Raw genomic sequence first — 20906 nt, 5'->3', positions numbered from 1 at the left:
ACAGTTGGGAAACCTAGTCATATCACCCACTTGTCAGTTCTACCTGCACGTTACTGGAAAAGTGAAATTGCCTCTCATCTTTTTTTTCTTTTTCTATTTTGGGTATCAGATTGAGCGAGTATCTCGACTTCAGTGGCGTTGCCCTCAGGGCTTCTGGTGTGTGCGCGCACTATAAATGACTATTGATGAACTCTGCTCGTTCAGGTCATGTCCTACATGTGTTGAACCGGTTTAAATGTAAGGATTTTGGCTCCTGCTGGATTTTCCTCAAAAAGTCAAGGATCCTTCCTGAATAGAGCAGATCCTTCCTGGTTGGTTTCCTACACAAACGAGGCGAGGTTCCCGCTCAGCGTTCTGGAATAGTACAGGCTGGTTGAGCTTCTTTTTGTCAGCTTTATTTAAATGTTTACTTTCAAATCACTCAGACACAGACATTAGACAAGAATTATGTACATAATAAATGAGGCATAATTGAATAAATAACGAGGATGTACGCAAAATGATGAAAATTCATCTTCATTCATTTTAGTGATTAGCATTTTTTTCATGTGGAACACTCACAACTTAATTTTTTTGGAATCTATTATGCAAAAATAACATCTATCCATTCATCCATTCTACCCCTTTATTCTCCATATGAGGGTTTTAGAGGTTGCTGGTGCCAATCCCAGCTGACATCCAAAAATAATAAATACTATAATTACTAAAATAATGAGTCACATTTTTCAAAATTGCACCAAAATATGATATTTCCTTTACTCATTAAGGGAGTTTGTCAAACTATGGGTAGAACTAGTAACGGTAGTTGTCACAATAGATATGGTCAGGTCATTGAGAAGGATTGTGTGTGTACTTACGCTGTGCTGAGGATACACAACAGACCTCCAATGGAACAGTCCTGTGGAGTCTGAAGATGTAACGTCCTTTAAATTCAACTATTAGAAAAGGGTTTCTCACTCCTGGTCCTGGGGAGCCATTTTCCTGCATGTTTTAGGTTTTTTTACACACCTGATTCAAAGAAATGGTTCATTATCAGGCTTCAGCAAAACTTACTGACGAGATGTCAATCAGGTGTGTTTGAGCAGGGAAAACATCTAAAACATGCAGGGCAGTGGCTCCCCAGGACCAGGAGTGAGGAACTAATAGCTGCATTCTTCCTTAAGATATCGTACAGTAAGATAAAGCAAAAGCGATGGAGACCGTTTCCAGGATGTGCTGTTAGAGTACGTCGGCATTTGGCCCAGCGGAGCGATTGATTCTGGCGTTGACCGTATGCAAGACAGGCACTTAAGAAACACATTAGCGCCCATTAAGTGTTGTTTACTTCCTTGACCCGGCCTGCTTCTGTGTTTCTGTGCGGACTTGGCTAACAACAACGGGGGGTGGGGGGGGGGTCTTAAATGCTTAGCACGGTTGTAAATGACCTTGCTGATCCTAATGGTTAGAGCTGATGAGCAAAAGCTGTGGCAACGCGAGCTCTTGGCATCGTCAACCTTTGGCAAATTCTTTAATAGACCGACTTGCACTTGCTGTTTTTGGCTGGACTTTTACTATAACGTCTCCTGCTGAGTGACTGTGTTAATGTGCTGCCCTGTTGATCAAAAGTTGACACTGGTATATATTTTTTTATTTCAATATATCTGTAAGCTCTCAATTTTGTGTCTGATACCAGTATTACAACCTTGATTATCTACTGATACAGTAGTTTTACACTTTTTAATCTGCAACACTCTTAACAACCACTTAGCCATGGGTTAGGGTTAACAAATAATGTGTAACAAATCATCTATAAAGAGGAAATAAACAGCCTTAAACAGGACTAAACTTAAGTGCTTTCGTTGATTTCTATTTCCATTCTTACAGTGTAATACGTAGTGATTTTGACCAGTATTGGACAGATACTCGCACTCCCAGTTCCTCCCTGCTGAAGCTGTCCTAATCAATATTTTCAAGACACATTTTTAACATTTTTGCCTTCATTTTTAAAGACACAGTGAAGGAGAGGCAGGAAATGGGGAGGAAGAGCGAGTCAAAGAGGGACATAAAATAAACGGTCAGGGTCATCCAGGAGACAAATCGGTCGTTTAAATTATAAAGATTCGGCTTGTGAGTGAACCCGTTCATCAATATAATATACTAACAATAAAATGTTCTGTCGTTTGGAACGAGGGTCTATTAGGAACAAACTTACGGAGATTTACGACTGATTCTGCATTTCCCTTTCATCACGTTGAGCTCTTCTTTAAGTTTTTTTTTTTTGCACCAATCCACAGACCAAGTTACGGAAGATGAAAGAGCAAAATAACTTTACTATACACTCTTAGAAATAAGGGTTCCAGAAGTGTCCTTCTACAAGGGCTGAGGTTCTATCTGGAACCATTTGCTTCTGTATTTACCTCTCACCTTGTGTTATCAATCAATCAATCAATCTTTATTTGTATAGCCCACAGTTTACAAAACATAGTTTGTCTCACGGGATTTCACGGGGTTGGTAACATCCTCTGTCCTTAGACCCTCGACCAGGGTAAGGAAAAACTACCAGGGGAAAAACCCTTATAACAGGGAAAAAAGGTAGAAACCTCAGGGAGAACCACAGGTGAGGGATCCACTCCCTGGGCGGACAGACGTGCAGTAGATGTTACCCAAAACATACAATACACAATTACAAAGAATAGAAATGTGATATGACATGCTGCATATGTTATGCTCATAAGAGGAGTCAGAAACTAACTTCCTGTGCCCCTCCCTCCTCCCCGCCCCTCTCTCTTCTGTGTGTCCTCTTTCAGCTCCAGAGCCTCAGCCATAATGTCATCTTTACCCTCGACTCGCTGCTCAAGGGCGATTTGAAAGGCGTGAAAGGGGTAAGATTCACTGTGAAACACTTTCTATTCTCGACGCACACTTTGCTCACCGACGCACACTTTGCTCACCCAGTCACGGCACATGTCAGCAGTGCATCGGGAAGACGCATCTCTATTCAGCTCTCACTTTCTGCTCATGTGACTCGGAGAGAGTTGACGATGAGAGATGGGGGTTGTTAGGAGTTCAGCTCTTTGTTTTGAAGAGCACACTGTAAATCTGGCAGAAATAAACATCGCCTCTGTGTTTTGCTTGAGGTGAGATGCAAGTAACTGGGTCATGAAAACTTGACGTTCGGGTACAATGGGGGGGGTGGGGAGCAGTCACTTGCTGTGCTTCCGGGGCATAAATCGTGAGCGAAGTGAGGCGTTCGCTGTGTCTCTGGTCGTGATCCAACTCTGCAAATACCTTGGTCCCCATGGAGACCTCGTTTTAGTTTGCTGACGCTTGTCCTCCCGTGTTTCTGCAGGACATAAAGAAGCCCTTTGACAAAGCATGGAAAGACTACGAAGCCAAGTTGTAAGTGGATAATTGAAGTCTGCTGTTGTAACGCTGCACATTTGCATCATGTCACTAATTGTAAAGTGAACTGAATAATGTATTGTGCGCTTATTGTGTTCGGCTCCTCCAGAAGTTGCCGGCCCCCCGGAAAACGTGCACGCAAAGTAAAGAACGTGTGAAACGGAGAAAACCCATTCATCGAGTGACTTGTCCTCTCTTTTATTCCAGTACAAAGATAGAGAAGGAGAAGCGAGAGCATGCCAAGCAGCATGGGATGATCCGCACTGAGATCACCGGCGCTGAAATTGCTGAGGAGATGGAGAAGGAGCGGCGTCTCTTTCAGCTCCAAATGTGTGAGGTAGGTAATGAAATGTGTCTGTTACCTCATTTACGGCTAAAAATAACACGCAATCTGTATGTGAATATCCTGTCTGTGTAGGAACAAAACCAGCCAGACCTGCTACACTGACATTTTAATAGATTCTACGTGATCCGGTGTACGGATGAGGAATTCTCGCAAATATTTGAATGAATTGAGTGAAAGTAATGCAGGGTTCACAGCGTGTTGGCGCGGTGAACGAGATGCATTCATGGACCCTGGTAAATTTAATGACTTATATGGTATCAAGATCATGTTTATCCTAGAGTAGCTGCTTCAAGATGGAGTAGAAATATTTGTTTTCATCAAGCGAATAATGGAATAATCAAATACTCATGGCCGTCCCTAATCCGAAGTGGGACTGTCTTGTCATGCTTTAAATTAAATCTGTATTACATGACCTCATTCTTGAGGAAAATATCCACCCGGCGCCGTTGTAAGGGTTACCTGCTATCTTAAGCCAGAGCAGCAAAAGCCACAAGCTATATCAGTCTTCCAGAGGCCGTCCTTGTCCTTGATTTGCCTCGACCTGAGATGCTCCGTTTCAGTTTGTGAAGTCACCCGCCCCACATACTGTAAGACATTTGCACTTAAAGATGTAATCGCAATGCGTTCCAGGATCAAGGAAAGAATGTTAATTGATACCAGTATTAAAGAGCCATTGATCTAACACCAGTATCATTGTTTAATAGCACGTTTAAATTGAACCAAAACAAAGACAGTTTATATGGCCTTCTGGGCGCTAATCAATCAACAAAGCAGCCTGGCTTTGTGTGCCTTCCAGTTATCCTTAACTGAATTATTGAAGCGGCTCTCACTCTTTGTAAATCATTGTGGATTACAGGAAATAGCTTCACATTGTTGTTGTGCTATGTCATGTTCAAGGTTTAGACCAGCAGCACTGCTTTTAAAGTTGTTCTGGCCAAGAAAGTAAATAAGTAAACCTACATACTGGTGGATCGTGGTCATTCAAACTAACGTTTTCTGGAACATATTTAATCTTCATACCGGTAGCTTCCATAAGTTCTCAATAATACAAAGTTGTGTTGGGTTTTTTACTAGTTCATCCGCAGCATTGGACTGTACTGTACTGTGCTGTGCTGTACTGGACTGGACTGTCAATGGTTAATACAAAATAATACAACACACAATACATTCTCATGAAACGTGATGAGTGTGTTTTAAATACTTTGAGCAGCTAACTACCCGTAAACACTGAGCCTGTTTGCTTTTAGTTTCTAAGTGTTTTCAGATGGCCCATTGTTTCTGTAAACTTGTCTGCCTTTGAGCATGTCGCAACACCCCTCGCTCTTAATTCCCAAAAGGCTGTTCTTAAAGAAAAGTGACAGTTAGAATTGAGTGCAAAACCAATGCAAGCTCTTCATGTGCCCGGGAGAATCAGAACAAACTGTGCTTTGCCAAAAACCTCTCTAGTGGTGGGTGGTGACGCCTACACACTCTCCACTGTTTTATCCTGCTGCTCTGCTGTTGGTTACGTGAATTATTATCTAGAAAAACAGTGTGTATCTGCCTCACTATGGTGATCTGCTCTTTTTGCACAAGTACTTCCTTTGTCTGCCATTTTTGCATTTACATTGTTTAATGTTAAATGCATGTTAAATGTCAGATTTTAGTCGGATGAAGACAATAATTTGGTTTTCTTAATGTCGGTAACACTCCAGTCCGACTAAACTTAAACATGCAGGAGTAATCGGGCTATGAATTGCATTATCCAGGTATGTTAGTCCAACTAAGACTAGCTCAATTTTAGTCGGACTAACGTGTTTTCTTGACATTAAGGTAACACTTTAGATTGGGTAACACATATGGTGAATATTAACATGCTTACTAACGTGCATATAAGTAGCATACCAGCCTTTTTTTAGTATATAGTATATAGTATATAGTATATATGTATTAATGTTTACTAATAAAGGGCTAGTACCTAGTTACTGGTGAATATGTGTTCCCTAATCTAAAGTGTTACCTTAATGTCATGTTAACGTATTAGTCAGACTAAAATCGAGCTTAGTCGGACTAACATACCGGGATAATGAAATTCATAGTCCGATTACTCTTGCATGTATAAGTTTAGTTGGACTGGGGCTGGTCTCTGCGTTCTGTGCGTCCACCAAAATTTCCTCCTTGGTCTTTGACCCGGAAGTAGAGGGAGATGAAGTACGAAATGTGGCGACCTCGTCTTTCTTCGGACAACACAGCAACCACATCGATGTTTAGTAAATATATCATCATTTTAGTCGTATACAGTTCGAAAATATTTAATTCCTCCAAGTAAAACTCCATGTTTCTTGCGTTGTGTGACTGATATCCACACGATAGCTGTGCCATTGTTCAAGCATGTCGAGTATTATGTGCTAATACCATAAGTCGTCTGATTTGATTTACTGTACACAGGATGTGGTGCTGGTCATCCATTGTGCTAATAATGGACTACTTTTCTCCGAGACAGTTTTTAGCGTCTCGAAAAGACAGTTAATCTCTTCATCATTTCAGTAGACCTCCTCATTAGTCACTGCATTATCCAGTTTTTTTTTTTTCTGTTGCCCGCCTCCGGTTGATGCAGGATGCCAGAGACAGAGTTGTAGCTCCCACATTTATATTAGCATTGGCTTCCTCTCTTGTTGGCCTCCTCACATTCAGATCTGAAATTCTAATAAGCTGCAGAGCTTTGCATGTTCAATGCACGAGCCAGGAATGTCTATACATGCAGTATTCAAATGTTATCTCGGGTTATGACATTGTAAATCCCCCGTTTACCAAACGGCTGCTTGATCGAGAAAGTCATGGAAGACATATCAAACAACAGTTATCCACGCTGTGGATATTTCTTGCTGCTGATGTGTGGTACAGTTGTGGCAGTCAGTCGTATAATCTGTTCATCTCACTTAACCTAATTTTCCCGTGTTGCATGCACTGTGTCGCTGTCAGGCTCTCTCTCTCCCCCCGTGTTACTCAATCACCAGATTACAGGATGCTCTCACTCTCTCAACCACCCCGCACCCCCATCTTTTCATCCTACGCTGTCACCGCAGGAGCGCGGAAAGGCCGGGATCAGCAGGCCGCATTATATTCTGCCCAGACACGGCAGCAGTTTGAGCGTTTGCCGCTCGTTCGCACAAAAGAGCTGAAATGAGCGCGTGCAGGCAGCAGCGCTCTCCACGCAAGACTCAGACAAAATGTGGATAAACTCCGATCCAGCAAGCACAGTCAGGCAGGCAGACAAAGGCACAGCACGCTTATATGCACGTGCACCCATGCATTCACATACATGATATAAGATATAATTGAAACTATGTCAGAAGCTTTGTGAAGCTACCTCTTTTTGTAGTCCTTTTTTTACTGTGGAGCTGAAAATGGCTTTAGTTTTAGCTGGGGACTCTGGAAATCCCGGTTGGATTGGTGCAATGTGGGATTAAGATTATCTTTGGTTTTGTTTGTGTAGTGGGAGCGCCGTCTAAAGACACTTGTTTTGAATCCTCATAAGCCCAGACTGAGCATTCAGACTGCAAAACACGCACAAAAAAAACCGCTGCTCTCTTGGCGAATGTAAAATGTATTTCAACACCCTTTCGAAACTTAATTTAGATGAAAAAGTGATGGTATTTCCTTGTAAAGCGTGTTTGTCTGTGTTCAGTCCCCAACTCTCAGTGTCAAGGCAGCGTTGGCAAATACATCAAAGCCTTCATAATATGTGCAGTCGGATGTGAAGAGCGTATTGCAAAGTGTACATATGACAGAGTTTATGGCAGAACATGAGTCTTTTCTCTGTGTACAAACACTCTCATCCTCTAACGACCCTGAATTTTAACTTCTTGATGAATTTAACATCTTTTTTTTTTTGCTTTGCAGTACCTGATCAAAGTGAATGAGATCAAGACCAAAAAAGGAGTGGACCTCCTCCAGAACCTGATAAAGTATTACCACGCACAGTGCAAGTAAGTACCACCTTTAATCCCGCTAACCTGAATTCATGAAGCTCTGCTGTCACATGCATCATACTCACAGAGAAGTGGATTCCCAAAAAAACAAAGAGAAAACTTTCGCTGCCTCTTTGCTGCTGTTAATATCTTTCCAGGATCCACAGATACAGATATATGAAGCTCATAAATATGCAGAGGTCATCATACAGATATGTACTGACAGCTGTGGGGCTAAGCGGGTAAATAAGTGGATGCGCTCCTCGGTGCCAGAACTGCAACTCGCAGCGGGCTGTCGCAGAATTACAAATTTTCTGTCAGGGTTGCTAGGTCCTGTCATAACAGTGGGACAAAACAATATACTTTTCTGTTAATCTGTTCAACCTGTGCCTCAGCGGAACAGAGAAAGCTGCACTGGTGATGGATTAAAACTGTAAAGGAAGTGAACGGAGAGCGAGTATAAAAACGGCTTACAGCGAAAAAAGAGGAAAACAGTTTGCGTTCTTAAACCATTTTCTTCGCACAATTCATTATTGGTTTTCAGGTCATTAAAATGTGCAGTCATGAGCCGTCCTCTCATGTTTGTTATTTCTGAAAGAAAAGTGAAACTCGAAAGCGAAAGTGCATAAATAGGTCGAGTAAGTGAGCTATAGGGATTTCCCGTGGATTGCTTTTGTTCTGTTTTTCACCGTCGCTGTAGCAAACATACCTAAAAGCAGATTTTTGACCACATCTAAGGCCATTTTATCCAAGCGGAAACGCAACTTAACCGCTACTTTTTGTTCTTAAGGGTTTTTTTGTAAAGGCGGCATCATTTCGAGAAATGTCCTCATCGACATAAAACCCCTCAGAACCGACTCCAAACCTATCAACTTGCTGTAACACTGCTACAGAGATACACAATAAAGAATGTGTGCTGTGTACAAATCGTTGTCAAAAAGAAAATAATGCTTTATTTGAATATAAACACAAGAAGCAACGTCAATATTGCAACAGCTAATGCAAGGGAGAGGTGGGGCCGTGACATCACTGGTTTCCCAAAGTAAAGTGTATGAGTTGTTTACACAACTCATACATTTGTTTTGAGATTTTCCCCCACTCTGGGACCCATTTCCTGGATTCTCCTGAATTCTCCTTGCGCTGCTTCTCATGCATGCGTGGTAGGTCTTCTGCTCACCTGCTGTGGAGCTGCAGTGTGGTTTCTGCTATATTATATATAGACTTTGCCTTCAAAAATCATAAACCATACTTTTAAATACCTATAAAATGCCAGGATTCTTCAGTATGGAACCTCAAATCCATCACTTCTGCACATATTTCACAATAAAACAAAGAATGAAATCAGGGAACTGAAACACTGAAGTACTTTTACTTTAGCATAAGCGGGAATGTGCTGTGTATGTGACATAATATGTGACAGATTTAGTCGCCGAAACTGTGAACAGAGATCATTTACAGTGTATATTTGCAGCTCGTGCGCGAAACGGGCGAGAGATTTATACCCAAATGTCGCTCTTGCAGCCAGCGTGAACGGTCTCATAAGTGAACCATGTGCCAAAAAATTAAAAGATTGACGCACTGCAGCCGTGCGTCACACACACATCTAGTGTTGAAGCAGGGCCCCGAGTCTTTTTTAACTGACCTTGGTTTTTAGCGCTGCTGCATCTAATTCTGGCAACTTGAGTCACTGACTGTGGCTACATCCACTACTACTCCCATTTTGTTGTTAAAATTCTGCTCTGCATACACCTGTCATCCACAGTGTTATTGAGCCTTTTTTGGGATGCACAATATTATTGGCACAACATTGGTTTTAAAATGTCCCCAAGATATGACTAAAACAGTAGGCTGAATAGGCTGCTAACTCTTTGACTTCAACCCACTCTTCCTTTTTAATGTTTATTATTTGCACAATGAAGAAAATGTTAAGATACATCTGCAGTGACATGAGTTTGCAAGATATTTTGTCAAATTCACGACAAAAGAGACTAAATAACCTCTGCATTTTGGCACAGGGAAAACAGCCCAAATAGTCCAATATTGTGCATTCTCGACTTTTGCAGCCAACTGCAGAGGAGAGAATCACCTGTTTACACCAGAACACTAATGTTTTCCCTAACTAAAATGTCAAGTAATACATTTTTAAGTCGTTTTAGTATGAAACCCGTTTTTTTTTAAATAGAACATGGATAAATGGAACATCGCCTCTTCTCACAGTATTTCCAAAGGTTCAGGTGCAGAGTGGGAATAAAAGAGGCTCCATTCTCCCTATGACAAGTCAGTGACCCCTCAAAAATCATCCTGGAGCTGTTATTATAAATAAAATAAAAAAGGTTGCATAGCTTTGCTTTCACTCTGTATCCTGACAGTCAGCGAGTACTTGACACAGATAGCCGGATGAAGTGCGAGGTGAGAGAGAAAAAAAGGTGCAGAAGAGTCAATAATGAAAAGAGGAAGAGAGAGAGACGTATACTCTGAAGGAGAGAGTATTAGCCTGTGGGTGGGAGGGGTCATTAGTCGTGATTTGTGGCTGCAGTGCTGTATCGAGGTGTGTACCACACACACACACACACACACCTGGAACGGATTTCAGGATGTGCTAAGCAGCACCTCTTGCAAAATCCTGCAGCGTCGGTCACCTGCGAATTCTGTGCCAAGAGGTAAAGGTGGGCTATACATTAAACATAAACTGCACCAATTTCTCTCGGCGTGACCTTCACGGTGGCGAGTGAGGGTCGTCGTGTGACACCTGACATTTAGCAAACTAGATTCCCCCCTAAATGACAAATGTGTCTCCATTTTTTCTCTCACGCGTCCCCTTTTTTTGTCCCGCAGTTTCTTTCAAGACGGCTTGAAGACGGCGGATAAGCTCAAGCAGTACATCGAGAAGCTGGCAGCCGACCTCTACAATGTAAATACTCCGCACTTTCACCTCTTTATCTCATCATCTGTCATCTGTGTCCTCCTCCTCCTCCTCCATCAGCTGTAGATATCATTCCACAGCTGAGTCACTGTTTATGTGTCGCAGGTCTGTGTCTGTGTACATGCAGACAAAGACTTATGGTAACGGCTGTAGTCGGAAGGAATTCTAGCAGAAACTAACAGAAGCAAATGGTCACAATAGCAAATCCAAGATTCATAATATCCTGGAAACCTTTTTAAAATCAGTTCACGCTGCACCTATTGTTCCCACATCAATCAAATGTAACACAGCAAAGTTCTGAACTTAATACTTGACCACCACTGATCCTCTGTTAAATTAGATTTATTCAGTCTTGGATTGTTCTCCAATATGAGGCATTTTTTTTTCTTTCATTAAAGCAAAAAATGACCTCTTGTAAACATAGCTGTCGCTTCTCTTGATGCATCTCTTCCTCATAATGGCATTTTTTTCCCCTTCCCTTTCAACAGATTAAACAAACTCAGGACGAGGAGAAGAAGCAGCTGACTGCCCTGCGAGATCTGATCAAGTCCTCTCTCCAGCTGGACCAGAAGGAGGTAGGCAAATCTGGGTTTTAACTCAGTCGCTCGACATTTTTTGGTAATTTGATGCTCAGCAAAAAGCTTAATGGGCCAATACAACGTCAATTCATGCCCTGGTGAAAAGTTTCAATTAGCTCCATTTAACCGAACACCTCCAGCCACCTCTCTGAGGTACTTACTGACATGATTTGTAGCCATATCTGTGCTAAATGTTCCTTATTTTTTAGATAAGATAGGCTTACAAATAGCGATAATTGCACTCAACACAGACAGAGTGAACACTTAATGTGTGAAAATGCATGTTTGTTTCTTTCAGATAGTGTTTTTTTTTTGGTATTTATTTAAAAAAACACATTTCTAACTATATTTTTATAGTCTTGCAGTGCACGACACGAATTGTTCCAGTAAGAAACATTTTGATCCAGAGAACCCTTTAAAACCCCTTTCCTGAATAAAGGTTTTTAAAAGGGTTCTTGGTGGAACCTTTATAAAAAGGTTCTACCTGGAGCCAAAAAGTGTTCTCCTATGAGGACAAGCCGAAGAACCTTATATGGTTCTACTTAGCACTTTTATTTCTAAGATTGTGGTGAGGACAGTCCCCTAATTTCACGACACTTTTGCAGGGATAATAAAAGTCTATGTAACTTAGAGCTGCAACTAATTATACATATATATACAAATAAATAATCTGTTGATTATTTTCTCGATTAATAGTTTTGTCCAGAACATGGCAGAAAATTAAAAAAAAAAACGTTGATCAGTGTTTGTCAAACCTGGAAATGTTGATGTTCTCGAAATGTCTTGTTTTGTCCACAAACCAAAAATGATTCAGTTTTAATGATTTCTTTGTCGTTTGGAGCAAAGAAACGAAGAAAATATTGACATTTAAGAAGCTAAAACAAAAATTAATCAAAAATCTCGTTTTAATCATGAGAAAAGCTTTAAAACGATGAATGGATGATTCATTTAGTAATCGATGTTCTACAGGTGAGAGGACGGTTGTTTCTGTCCATTTCTGTCCATAAACACATTTAAAATTGTCACACTATGATCAGGCCAGATTTGAATTAGCCCAAATGGAAATAATTATGCTATATTATAGTGTAAACATACTAATTGAACCCCCCCCCCCCCCCCTTTACTAAATTTGACCACGCACCCACTCTCACTCTGGCCACGACCAGCTTTTGGAGCTTGTCTCCTGCAGCACAGAGCGAGTGCCCAGTGCTGTACCATGCTGGTAGCCAGTGTGTGGTCGGCTTTGCTGGTGACCAGTGTTGTGCCTCACTGGCTGCTCAGTGGAGAGCACCTCACCACCGGATACACACACACACACACTCACACACACGTTTAAAACACAGGTTTTACCGTCCCCCTCGATTCACACTTTCGCACTCTCTCAGTCTTATCGCTGTGCACGAAACAAATCGTAGACTTCCTTCACTCTTCACTTCCACGTTCTGTAGCGTTTCTGGTTAATGACACCTGCTGTAAAGCAATACTTGAAGAACGCAAACCCTTCACGTTGTGGTCGTCGTTTAAGCGAGCACACAACACACAGTCTTTCACACCCACCGCCTTGCACCTGATCTGGATCTTTCACACCTCTCCCTCTCTATCTCCCCCCCTCTACTTTTGCCTTCTGCTTATCTGGAATCAAGTCTAGAAGAGTAAGTGCTGGTGCATGTCGCGCATGCTGGAACTCTGTCTGTTATGCTTCACAGTAGAGTGGTTTTTGCAGAGCATGCCCTTGTAGCACTTTCTCTGTGGTTTAGAAAAGTGACCTTGTACTTTTGCTGTCAGACAATCACTTTTTAGTGCGTGTTTGTGTCTGTGATGCACGTCCTTTTGTCGCTTCTCTCTGCACACAGGCGGTATTGTTTAACGTTTTAACGTGTCATACTCTCTGCACAGGACTCGCAGAGTAAGCAGGGTGGGTACAGCATGCACCAGCTGCAGGGGAACAAGGAGTTTGGCAGCGAGAAGAGAGGCTACCTGCTGAAGAAGAGCGACGGGTAAGAAGACCGTTGTTTTTGAAAGTGCTGCACTGCACCGCTGCTGAAGATTTAAAGAATCTAATATGGGTTTTCCCTCGCCCACACAGACTGAGGAAGGTGTGGCAGAGGAGGCAGTGCTCGGTGAAGGGGGGCATGCTCACCATCTCTCATGCTACAGTGAGTATAAGTACACACACACACACAAGCACACACACTACCTGACCTCCACAGGTACCTGTGAATCAAAGGCACAGCATCATCGTTGCAGGAAGGTTGTGTTGGACTTTCTCAATCTGGAGCCTGGAATGGAAGAGAGGAATTGACATAGATGGGTTGTCATAGCAACAGTGACCCCCTCCCTCCTCCCTCCACAACCACCCAAGCCCCCACCGCCCCTCCCCCCTCTGCCTGCTGCGCCTCGGTGACTCATCTCAGAGCGAGTGAAAGTGCGCCGTATATGCTGTCATGTCTGTGGCTGTCTCCGCTCTGCAGCAGCAGCAGCAGCAGCAGATACATTTCAGTGTGGTTTTATTTTCTGTGCAGGAATCAGGAAAAAAGCCGAATTTAGATCCGAGCGTATTCTGTAACACTTTACGGCCTCGTAGCTGCTTTCTGAACCTCAAAACGAGGTTTGTTTACTGGACAAAAAGGTGTCAGTAAATTTTGCTCATTTCCTCATCACACACACAGACAGGACTGTGAACAGACAGGAAACAAGGCATTTGGTTCCAGAAATGAACAAGAACATGTGCATTTAAAATACTGTTGAAATATGTGTAAATCTTGTATGGGCTCTATCTATTTTTTTTTTAAAAAGCTCAAAATGTCATCTTTGTACATTTGACCTCTGCGTTTTCTTCATTAGATTTGACCTGGAAAAGCGTGGACCCTGTTTTACATATTCTAGACTGTATAAATGTATATTCGTCACATATACGCTTACCAGTGGAAGTATTTTTAGGATCAGGCTCCTCGTCTCGTACTTCTGCAGCTGCAGCTGTGATATTTTCTGCTCTAAAATGTCTGGAGATTTGGGAGCAGTTCTCTTGAAAACACTCAACGCTGAAAACTTTCTATGTTTATAACTGTGATGCATTAGCGTGCAGGGACAGTAAAGTGCAGCGGTCAGGCGTGTCCTCTTTTTTCCCCCCAGTCACAAAAAATAAAAATAATACACACTCAAAACAGCATGGGTTGCCAGAGCAGCAGCGCAATAACCTACAAAAACACGATGAGTGTCATTATATGTAATTAGTATTTCCAGAATCTCCAAAATCAAATTACATGAGTGCATTTTTTGTCAAAAATAATTTTTAAGTGGTTATACAAAAATCCTACCCCTTTTATTGTGATTATACGCCGTATACCTGCATATAACATAGACTACACCACTGGTATTTACTGAACTCTGGTCCTGACTGTGCTTTAGTTCTCGTTCTCATTCAAATTCGCCAAGCTAAGATGTTGGTCTTGATAAACCTGATACCCGTGAGATGTCAGCATGTTAGCACTGACTCTGTAAACTTAAAGCGTGCTGATGTAAGCATTTGTTCGTACTCGTTGTGAGTCCACTTGTTGGTCTATCAGGATTTAAAAACAGATACAGGTGCTCCAGCTGGAGCGCCGCAGGGGAGCATCAGCTCGCACAATCTGTAAAACGATCATTTGATCATGAGTCCCGTGCAGCTTTATTGCTATTTTTTTTTCCACAGTGTGAGGGAGTGATCATGATGTTGAAACTCCATACAGCTGCTGCCTCAAACATGATGTCATCTCTGTCTGTGAGAAGAAGAGAGGCTCATGGGAAGTGGTCGTCTCACGTGTGATATGAAAGGTTTCCGTTTGTGTTCAGTCGATGGGAATACAAACGTGACTCTCTCTGCGGAGCCTGACCTTTTGCGTGGTCGTTACACAAGAGCTCATAATCAATCCCCCCCCCCCCTCTAGTGCTAGTACAAGTTTTATTTTAATTCTTCAGTCCTGACAGCGTTGACATGGCAGCAGGCCAGAAACAGCTCCAAGGCTCGTCATAGTCCGTTGGTATTTCATTAGCACGTGCCCTGGCACCTCCTCTGCCCAGAAACAAGCAAGAGACAATCCTCGGGTCTTCTTGTGCCAACTGGGCCCATTTTTTTTTTTACAGTTCACAGTCCGGCCAGCACTGTCCGGTGTCTGAATAAGGAAGAGAGCGGCCTATTTGGATAAAGAAGATGCTTTTTTTTAAAGTCTAAAGGACACAATTTTAGTTTTTTCCCAGTTTTTGTTGATGTTGAAGTCTATTTTCAGACATTTCCAGTGAGGTGCGGTTAGGTTCATGACTCATTCACATTTACAAAAAAAAGTAGCTTATTCATTATTCAATTGGCAGCACGGACATTGACTACTGGTTATGCTTCATAGCTCATCAGCATTCTTTACACACACATAGGTAAGTTACTAAAAAAAAAAAAGGCTAAAAAATAACTTTACATTTAGAGCAGGGGTCTCAAACTCAAATGACCTGGAGGCCAATACGTATCTACTGTGGTCAAGTGGGGACTTTATAATACTTTTTATGATGCAAAATGAATGTATTAATATCAAAAACAGATATTTATTTTAAATTACATAAATAATAGTGTGGACAACTGTATTAAAATTCGTACCAGGAGTCGTTTCGGCCACTGCCATTCGTGTAGTGTAGTGTATTTAATTGAATGTTGTATATGATACATTTAATATACAACATGGGGCCGCATGTAATCGATTGGGGGGCCTCATTTGGCCCCCTGGCTGCCAGTTTGAGACCCCTGATTTAAAGGAACAGCAGCAACAAGCACATGTTGGGCTTACATGCGCCCCCTTCAGTACGAAAAGCCACTGTCCTGCCTCACTTAGTGCCTTTTCAATGCAGTTTTATATCCGCATACATACAGTAAAGATAATAGCCTGTAGAAAGTGCCGCACATCTCATTTCTTCTTCTTCATGTCAAATTCAAGGATTTTGTAAATAAAAATGACCAAAATGATTGAAATCATACATAAAACATGCCTCCCCCTGACCGCACGTCCTTGGATGTTTAATATTTGTAGAAAATCATTGCTTTAATCAGATTAAGGCTTCAGTGTGATGCACTGTGTAAATCTGTGTAATCCTGAATGTGTGTGTGATGCTTAATCTGTTTGTCTGCAGTCCAACAGGCAGCCGGTCAAACTCAACCTGCTCACCTGCCAGGTCAAGCCCAGTTCAGAGGACAGGAAGTGCTTTGATCTCATCTCTCGTAAGTTTGCCGCTTACACACACACACACACACACACAGATATGTAGAACTACATGAGCGTGGTCTGTGGTTATGAAACAGATGAGCAGAATGGAAAGCACATGAGAAGTCACACTTCGTATTATTTGAACGGTGAACGGAGCCGTCTGATGATTTAGGTTTTAAAAAGCGACATTTCGTTTCAACACAATGGTTTCTCTCTTCTCTTCCACAGATAATAGGACGTATCATTTCCAAGCTGAGGATGAGCAAGAGTTTGTGATGTAAGTTACTTCAACACCGACGCTTGTAAAGTTGTGCTTTTTCCTCTTAAAAGAGATTGTTCTTGTACCGTATACTGTATGACCTTTCACCTACAACGTTCGTTGACACAGGATGTGTTTTTATTATTTCGTGAAGAGCTGAGAGACTGTTGAGAGTCAGGGTACCGGTGGCATTTGTGGTCTGCAGTAATTCAGGTCGTGGTACCTTGAAACCTGTTGGTTCCCATGTATTCATTCACATACTGTATAGATAGAAAGACTCTTTATCTCAGTATCTCATGTCCCTTCAGATGTTTAAGTGATCTTTATTGTGCCTAAGACGAGAGACATCCGTTTTTGTTAATATACAGTCTACTGTATGGCTTATAATACATTCCATGAATTAAATAAGAAAAGAATGACTGATTCATTTTACTACCAAAGGGTAGATTCCATCACACTTTCCATTCATTCGGTTTATTGTGTCAGGGTGGAATATCGGTTAAAAACCACAGTGAATCATCGTAGATGATCAGTCTTTGTTGTGATGTGTTTCTCTCTCAGTTCTCCAGAATCGAAACCTCAATTCAATACACGTGCTTCGTTTGAAGCGGCCTCTTTATTTAACAGCAGCATCCACTTGTCTCATGACATCAGGGGCTGTGTGCATCTTCACTGCGTCGTATGTGAAGTTAAATCTGAAGGAAATCCCCTCAAAAACGAAACAAGAGTGCATCTGCGAGTGAGCTGCAGCTTCAATCCGGAAAAAAAACAAAAACAACGAGCACTGTCGTGCAGCTATAATCGATCGTGTTGTTATTGCATTGATTCGGAGTCGTTCAACCGCTACCTTTCAACGGCTCGAATGTAAATACAACAAATAAATCGTGTTTCCTGTTATAGTTTGATGCAGAAACTCTGTAGATCATTCCTTTAGGGGTTTGTTGAAATAACTATTAACCTCTACGTTTAACTCATCCTTATTACAGAACAGGCAGCACTTAGCATTGGGTGCCTTACACTCTTAGAAATAAAAGTGCTAAGTCGAACCATATAAGGTTCTTCGGCTTGTCCTCATAGGAGAACACTTTTTGGCTCCAGGTAGAACCTCTTTATAAAGGTTCCACCTGGAACCCTTTTTAAACCCTTTATTCAGGAAAGGGGTTTTAAAGGGTTCTCTGGGTCAAAATGGTTCTTAGTGGGACCATTAGTGTTATTAAGAACCCTTGAAAAACCCTTTCTTCGGGAAAGGGTTTTTCAAAAGCAAATGGTTCCAGGTAGAACTTCAGCAGTTGTAGAAGGACCCTTTTGGAACCCTTATTTCTAAGAGTATACCTAGGGGCACCCCAGCCCTTGACCTGTCCTAGGATTTGAACCAGAGACCCTCCACTTACAAGCTCAAGAAGTTTACAGGAAGTGACACATTTAAATGTTTTAGAATCAAACAAACAAAGCTGCTGATAAACCAGTTTTTTTTTGTTTTTTTTTCTATCCATTCAGATCTGTCAGGGACTGAACCATTGACAGAAGACTGAATTCAGTCAGACTGCGTCTTTGAGAAGTCTAAGACTAAAAACCCTTTGATTTCCTCCACTTTGGTTCTAAATTTGCTTCAACTTTTGTTCTCCCTCTGATGACGGAAACTTTTGTTCTGGCCTCGCTGTGGTTGTGCTGTTTGGTTGAGCGCCGCTCGAACACGCTGTGCTTTCCTTGTGTGCGTGGTGTATTCCTGTGGGATCGGCTCGCTGCCTGCGCTGTCACGCACCTCCAACTGCACCAGCAGCAGCCTCGGCATCTTCATGGGATTTTCCATGAAATATTTAGTCTTCCTAAGGCCTCTTGCTGTAGGCGATCGTGCTCCTCTTCAATTAGGCTGTGATCAAATTCTAATTCATATGATTAAATCAACACACATCTTGCCGTGGCTCAGCAGCTGCACACCTACAGATCTGTGGATAAAAATAACATTCTTTTTTCCCACACTTACGCGTAAACTCACAGTCTAACACATCAGGCCGTGCTTCTCCCACTCCCTGTCTGGCCTCTGCCTTTACAAGTAGAGATGACAGAGGATCTGCTGACGTCACTCTCATAAAACCCACTTTGTGTGTATGTGTGTGTGCGTGTGTAGGACTGTATTTTTTATGACCTTTTCTGGCATAAAATGTGACCTTGTCAGGAGCAGTAGTCCTCATGCAGACCAAAACATGGTTCTAATGAGACTGAGGAAGTGTTAAAGATCTTTAAAATGCTTTTTTAGATTCTGGCTTTAGAGTCAGGGTTAGAATTGGGTTTGGTTAAGGTTCTGCACTTAGTTGTGATGGTTAAGGTTAAGGTAAGGGACTAGGGAATGTGTTCACTCTTAGAAATTAAATTGCTAAGTAGAACTATATTAGGTTCTTCATATTGTCCTCATAGGAGAACCCTTTTAAAACCCTTTATTAAGGAAAGGGGTTTTAAAGGGTTCTCTGGATCAAAATGGTTGTTACTAGAACCATTAGTGTTACCAAGAACCCTTGAAAAACAAAGGGTTCCAGTTAGAACTTCAGCCCTTGTAGAAGAACACCTTTGGAACCCTTATTTCTAAGAGCGTTGTGTATGTCTCTGATGTGTCCTCTTTAAAGGTGCCATATGTAAGAATGTGGCCAAAAACGGTGACTACATTTAAATTCCAAATACTGAGGTATTTTAGGTTTCGTTTTCTGAAGTAACTGGCAACCCGTGGTTGCTCGGCAGCTGAGACTCTACTGACTGCAATGATTGGTAGACCACATGCCAAAACATGATTTCAAAACATAAACATGATTTGCAGTCTGCAAAATATATTTTTTAATGCAAATATTTTGGCTGTACTGTTGTTGTTGGTGAGTTCAGTTTGTTTTGTGAACATTATTCCTGAGTCTCTGTGACATATTAGGTGGATTTTATTGCCAGTTGCTTTAGATTTAGACAAATTACTCATACATCCTTGTTTTACCAGATGTGGCGGAAGATTCTGTAATTGACTTGCCCTTAATTGTTTTTTAAGTTGAAATTCCAAGCTACAATGCCAAACATCATTGGCCAGTTTCCTGTTTCATTTTAAACACACATCGATGTTTTGTCGTTTTTTGACAGCTGGATCTCGGTGCTGACCAACAGCAAGGAGGAGGCGCTGAACATGGCGTTCCGTGGCGAGCAGAGCAGCGGCGGCGAGGACGGCTTGGAGGATCTCACCAAGGCCATCATAGAGGACGTGCTGCGAATGCCCGGCAACGAACTGTGCTGCGACTGTGGAGCTTCAGGTGTGTACTTCTGCTGCTGCTGCAGCTGCTGCTGTTTGTGTGCTCACAGAGGCTTTATATGTACTCATCGGCCATTTTATTAGGTACGCGAGACACTACATAATGTGTCAGGAGGAGCTCCCGTTGTGGTTTTCTGCTACGTAAACTTCAGTGTTCGACATTCAGAGATGATTTTCTGGATACCTTAGTTGTAAGAAGGCATTTTCACCAGAGAACTGCTGCTCTCTGGATAGTTTTGTCCTTTTTTTTGGACCATTCTTTGTAAACCATATATAGTTTACCTTAGATTCCCTGTTAGGGTAGATTTTTTAAATACTCTGCTTTTGATGCTTAGTTTAACTTCAGCAGGTCGTCTGGTCCTGATAAGATATTTGCATTTACAGTTGACCAGGTGTACGTAATAAAAAAGTGCACTGTACAGGTGTGTGTGTGTACTGTATATATATATATATATATATATATATATATATATATATATATTTTGCTTTGTCAACCCTCACCTTGCACCAGAAAAAAAAAGCCATACGCCATCACTTCAGCATTTTCAGATTCAGCTTAGACCAAGTGTTTTATTTAAACCCCACACACTTATCTTTAGTTTTTTTTTTTTTTTTTTTTTGCAGTGTCACTGAACAAGCTGCACTGTGCTATTTCCCCAGCAGCCTTTAGCGCAGGCAGGAGCGTGTGTGCACGTACGCGCATTGGCGTTGTTAGCATTCAGGACACAGCCCGCGCTGCTCAGTCCCTCCCCCACATTTGGAAGCAAAGACTTGCACAAACACACACACACACACACACACACACACACACACACACACACACACACACACACACACACACACACACACACATGTTCCCTTATGTCAACATAAACACACACAGCCGTCCGGGTCGACGGGGAGGACTTCATGCTCTGAAGGGAAAAAGCAAAATTGATATGTTTTGAGAAACAACATCAATGCA

At 41.9% G+C, this 20906-nt stretch overlaps 1 protein-coding gene across 5 annotated transcripts in view; it reads left to right on the top strand.

Annotated features, from left to right (window-relative positions):
- The window catches only part of asap1b (ArfGAP with SH3 domain, ankyrin repeat and PH domain 1b), a gene marked incomplete at its 5' end in the record, with an annotated part of 58194 nt that overhangs the window by 23036 nt on the left and 14252 nt on the right, over positions 1 to 20906 (top strand). For all 5 annotated transcript variants that reach the window (XM_083901700.1, XM_083901701.1, XM_083901698.1 and 2 more), the window contains 11 exons: positions 2787 to 2861; positions 3329 to 3378; positions 3589 to 3718; positions 7610 to 7695; positions 10513 to 10588; positions 11089 to 11175; positions 13075 to 13175; positions 13265 to 13334; positions 16330 to 16417; positions 16632 to 16680; positions 19777 to 19943. In XM_083901700.1, coding sequence (XP_083757826.1) covers positions 2787 to 2861; positions 3329 to 3378; positions 3589 to 3718; positions 7610 to 7695; positions 10513 to 10588; positions 11089 to 11175; positions 13075 to 13175; positions 13265 to 13334; positions 16330 to 16417; positions 16632 to 16680; positions 19777 to 19943 — 979 coding nt within the window. The remainder of the gene's footprint in view (positions 1 to 2786; positions 2862 to 3328; positions 3379 to 3588; positions 3719 to 7609; positions 7696 to 10512; positions 10589 to 11088; positions 11176 to 13074; positions 13176 to 13264; positions 13335 to 16329; positions 16418 to 16631; positions 16681 to 19776; positions 19944 to 20906) is intronic.

This window comes from Microchirus variegatus, assembly GCF_963457635.1.
Source record: "Microchirus variegatus genome assembly, chromosome: 15".
NCBI classification, from domain to species: domain Eukaryota; kingdom Metazoa; phylum Chordata; class Actinopteri; order Pleuronectiformes; family Soleidae; genus Microchirus; species Microchirus variegatus.
Note: the sequence above shows the minus strand (reverse complement) of the source record. Positions and strands in the feature narration are given on the sequence as shown.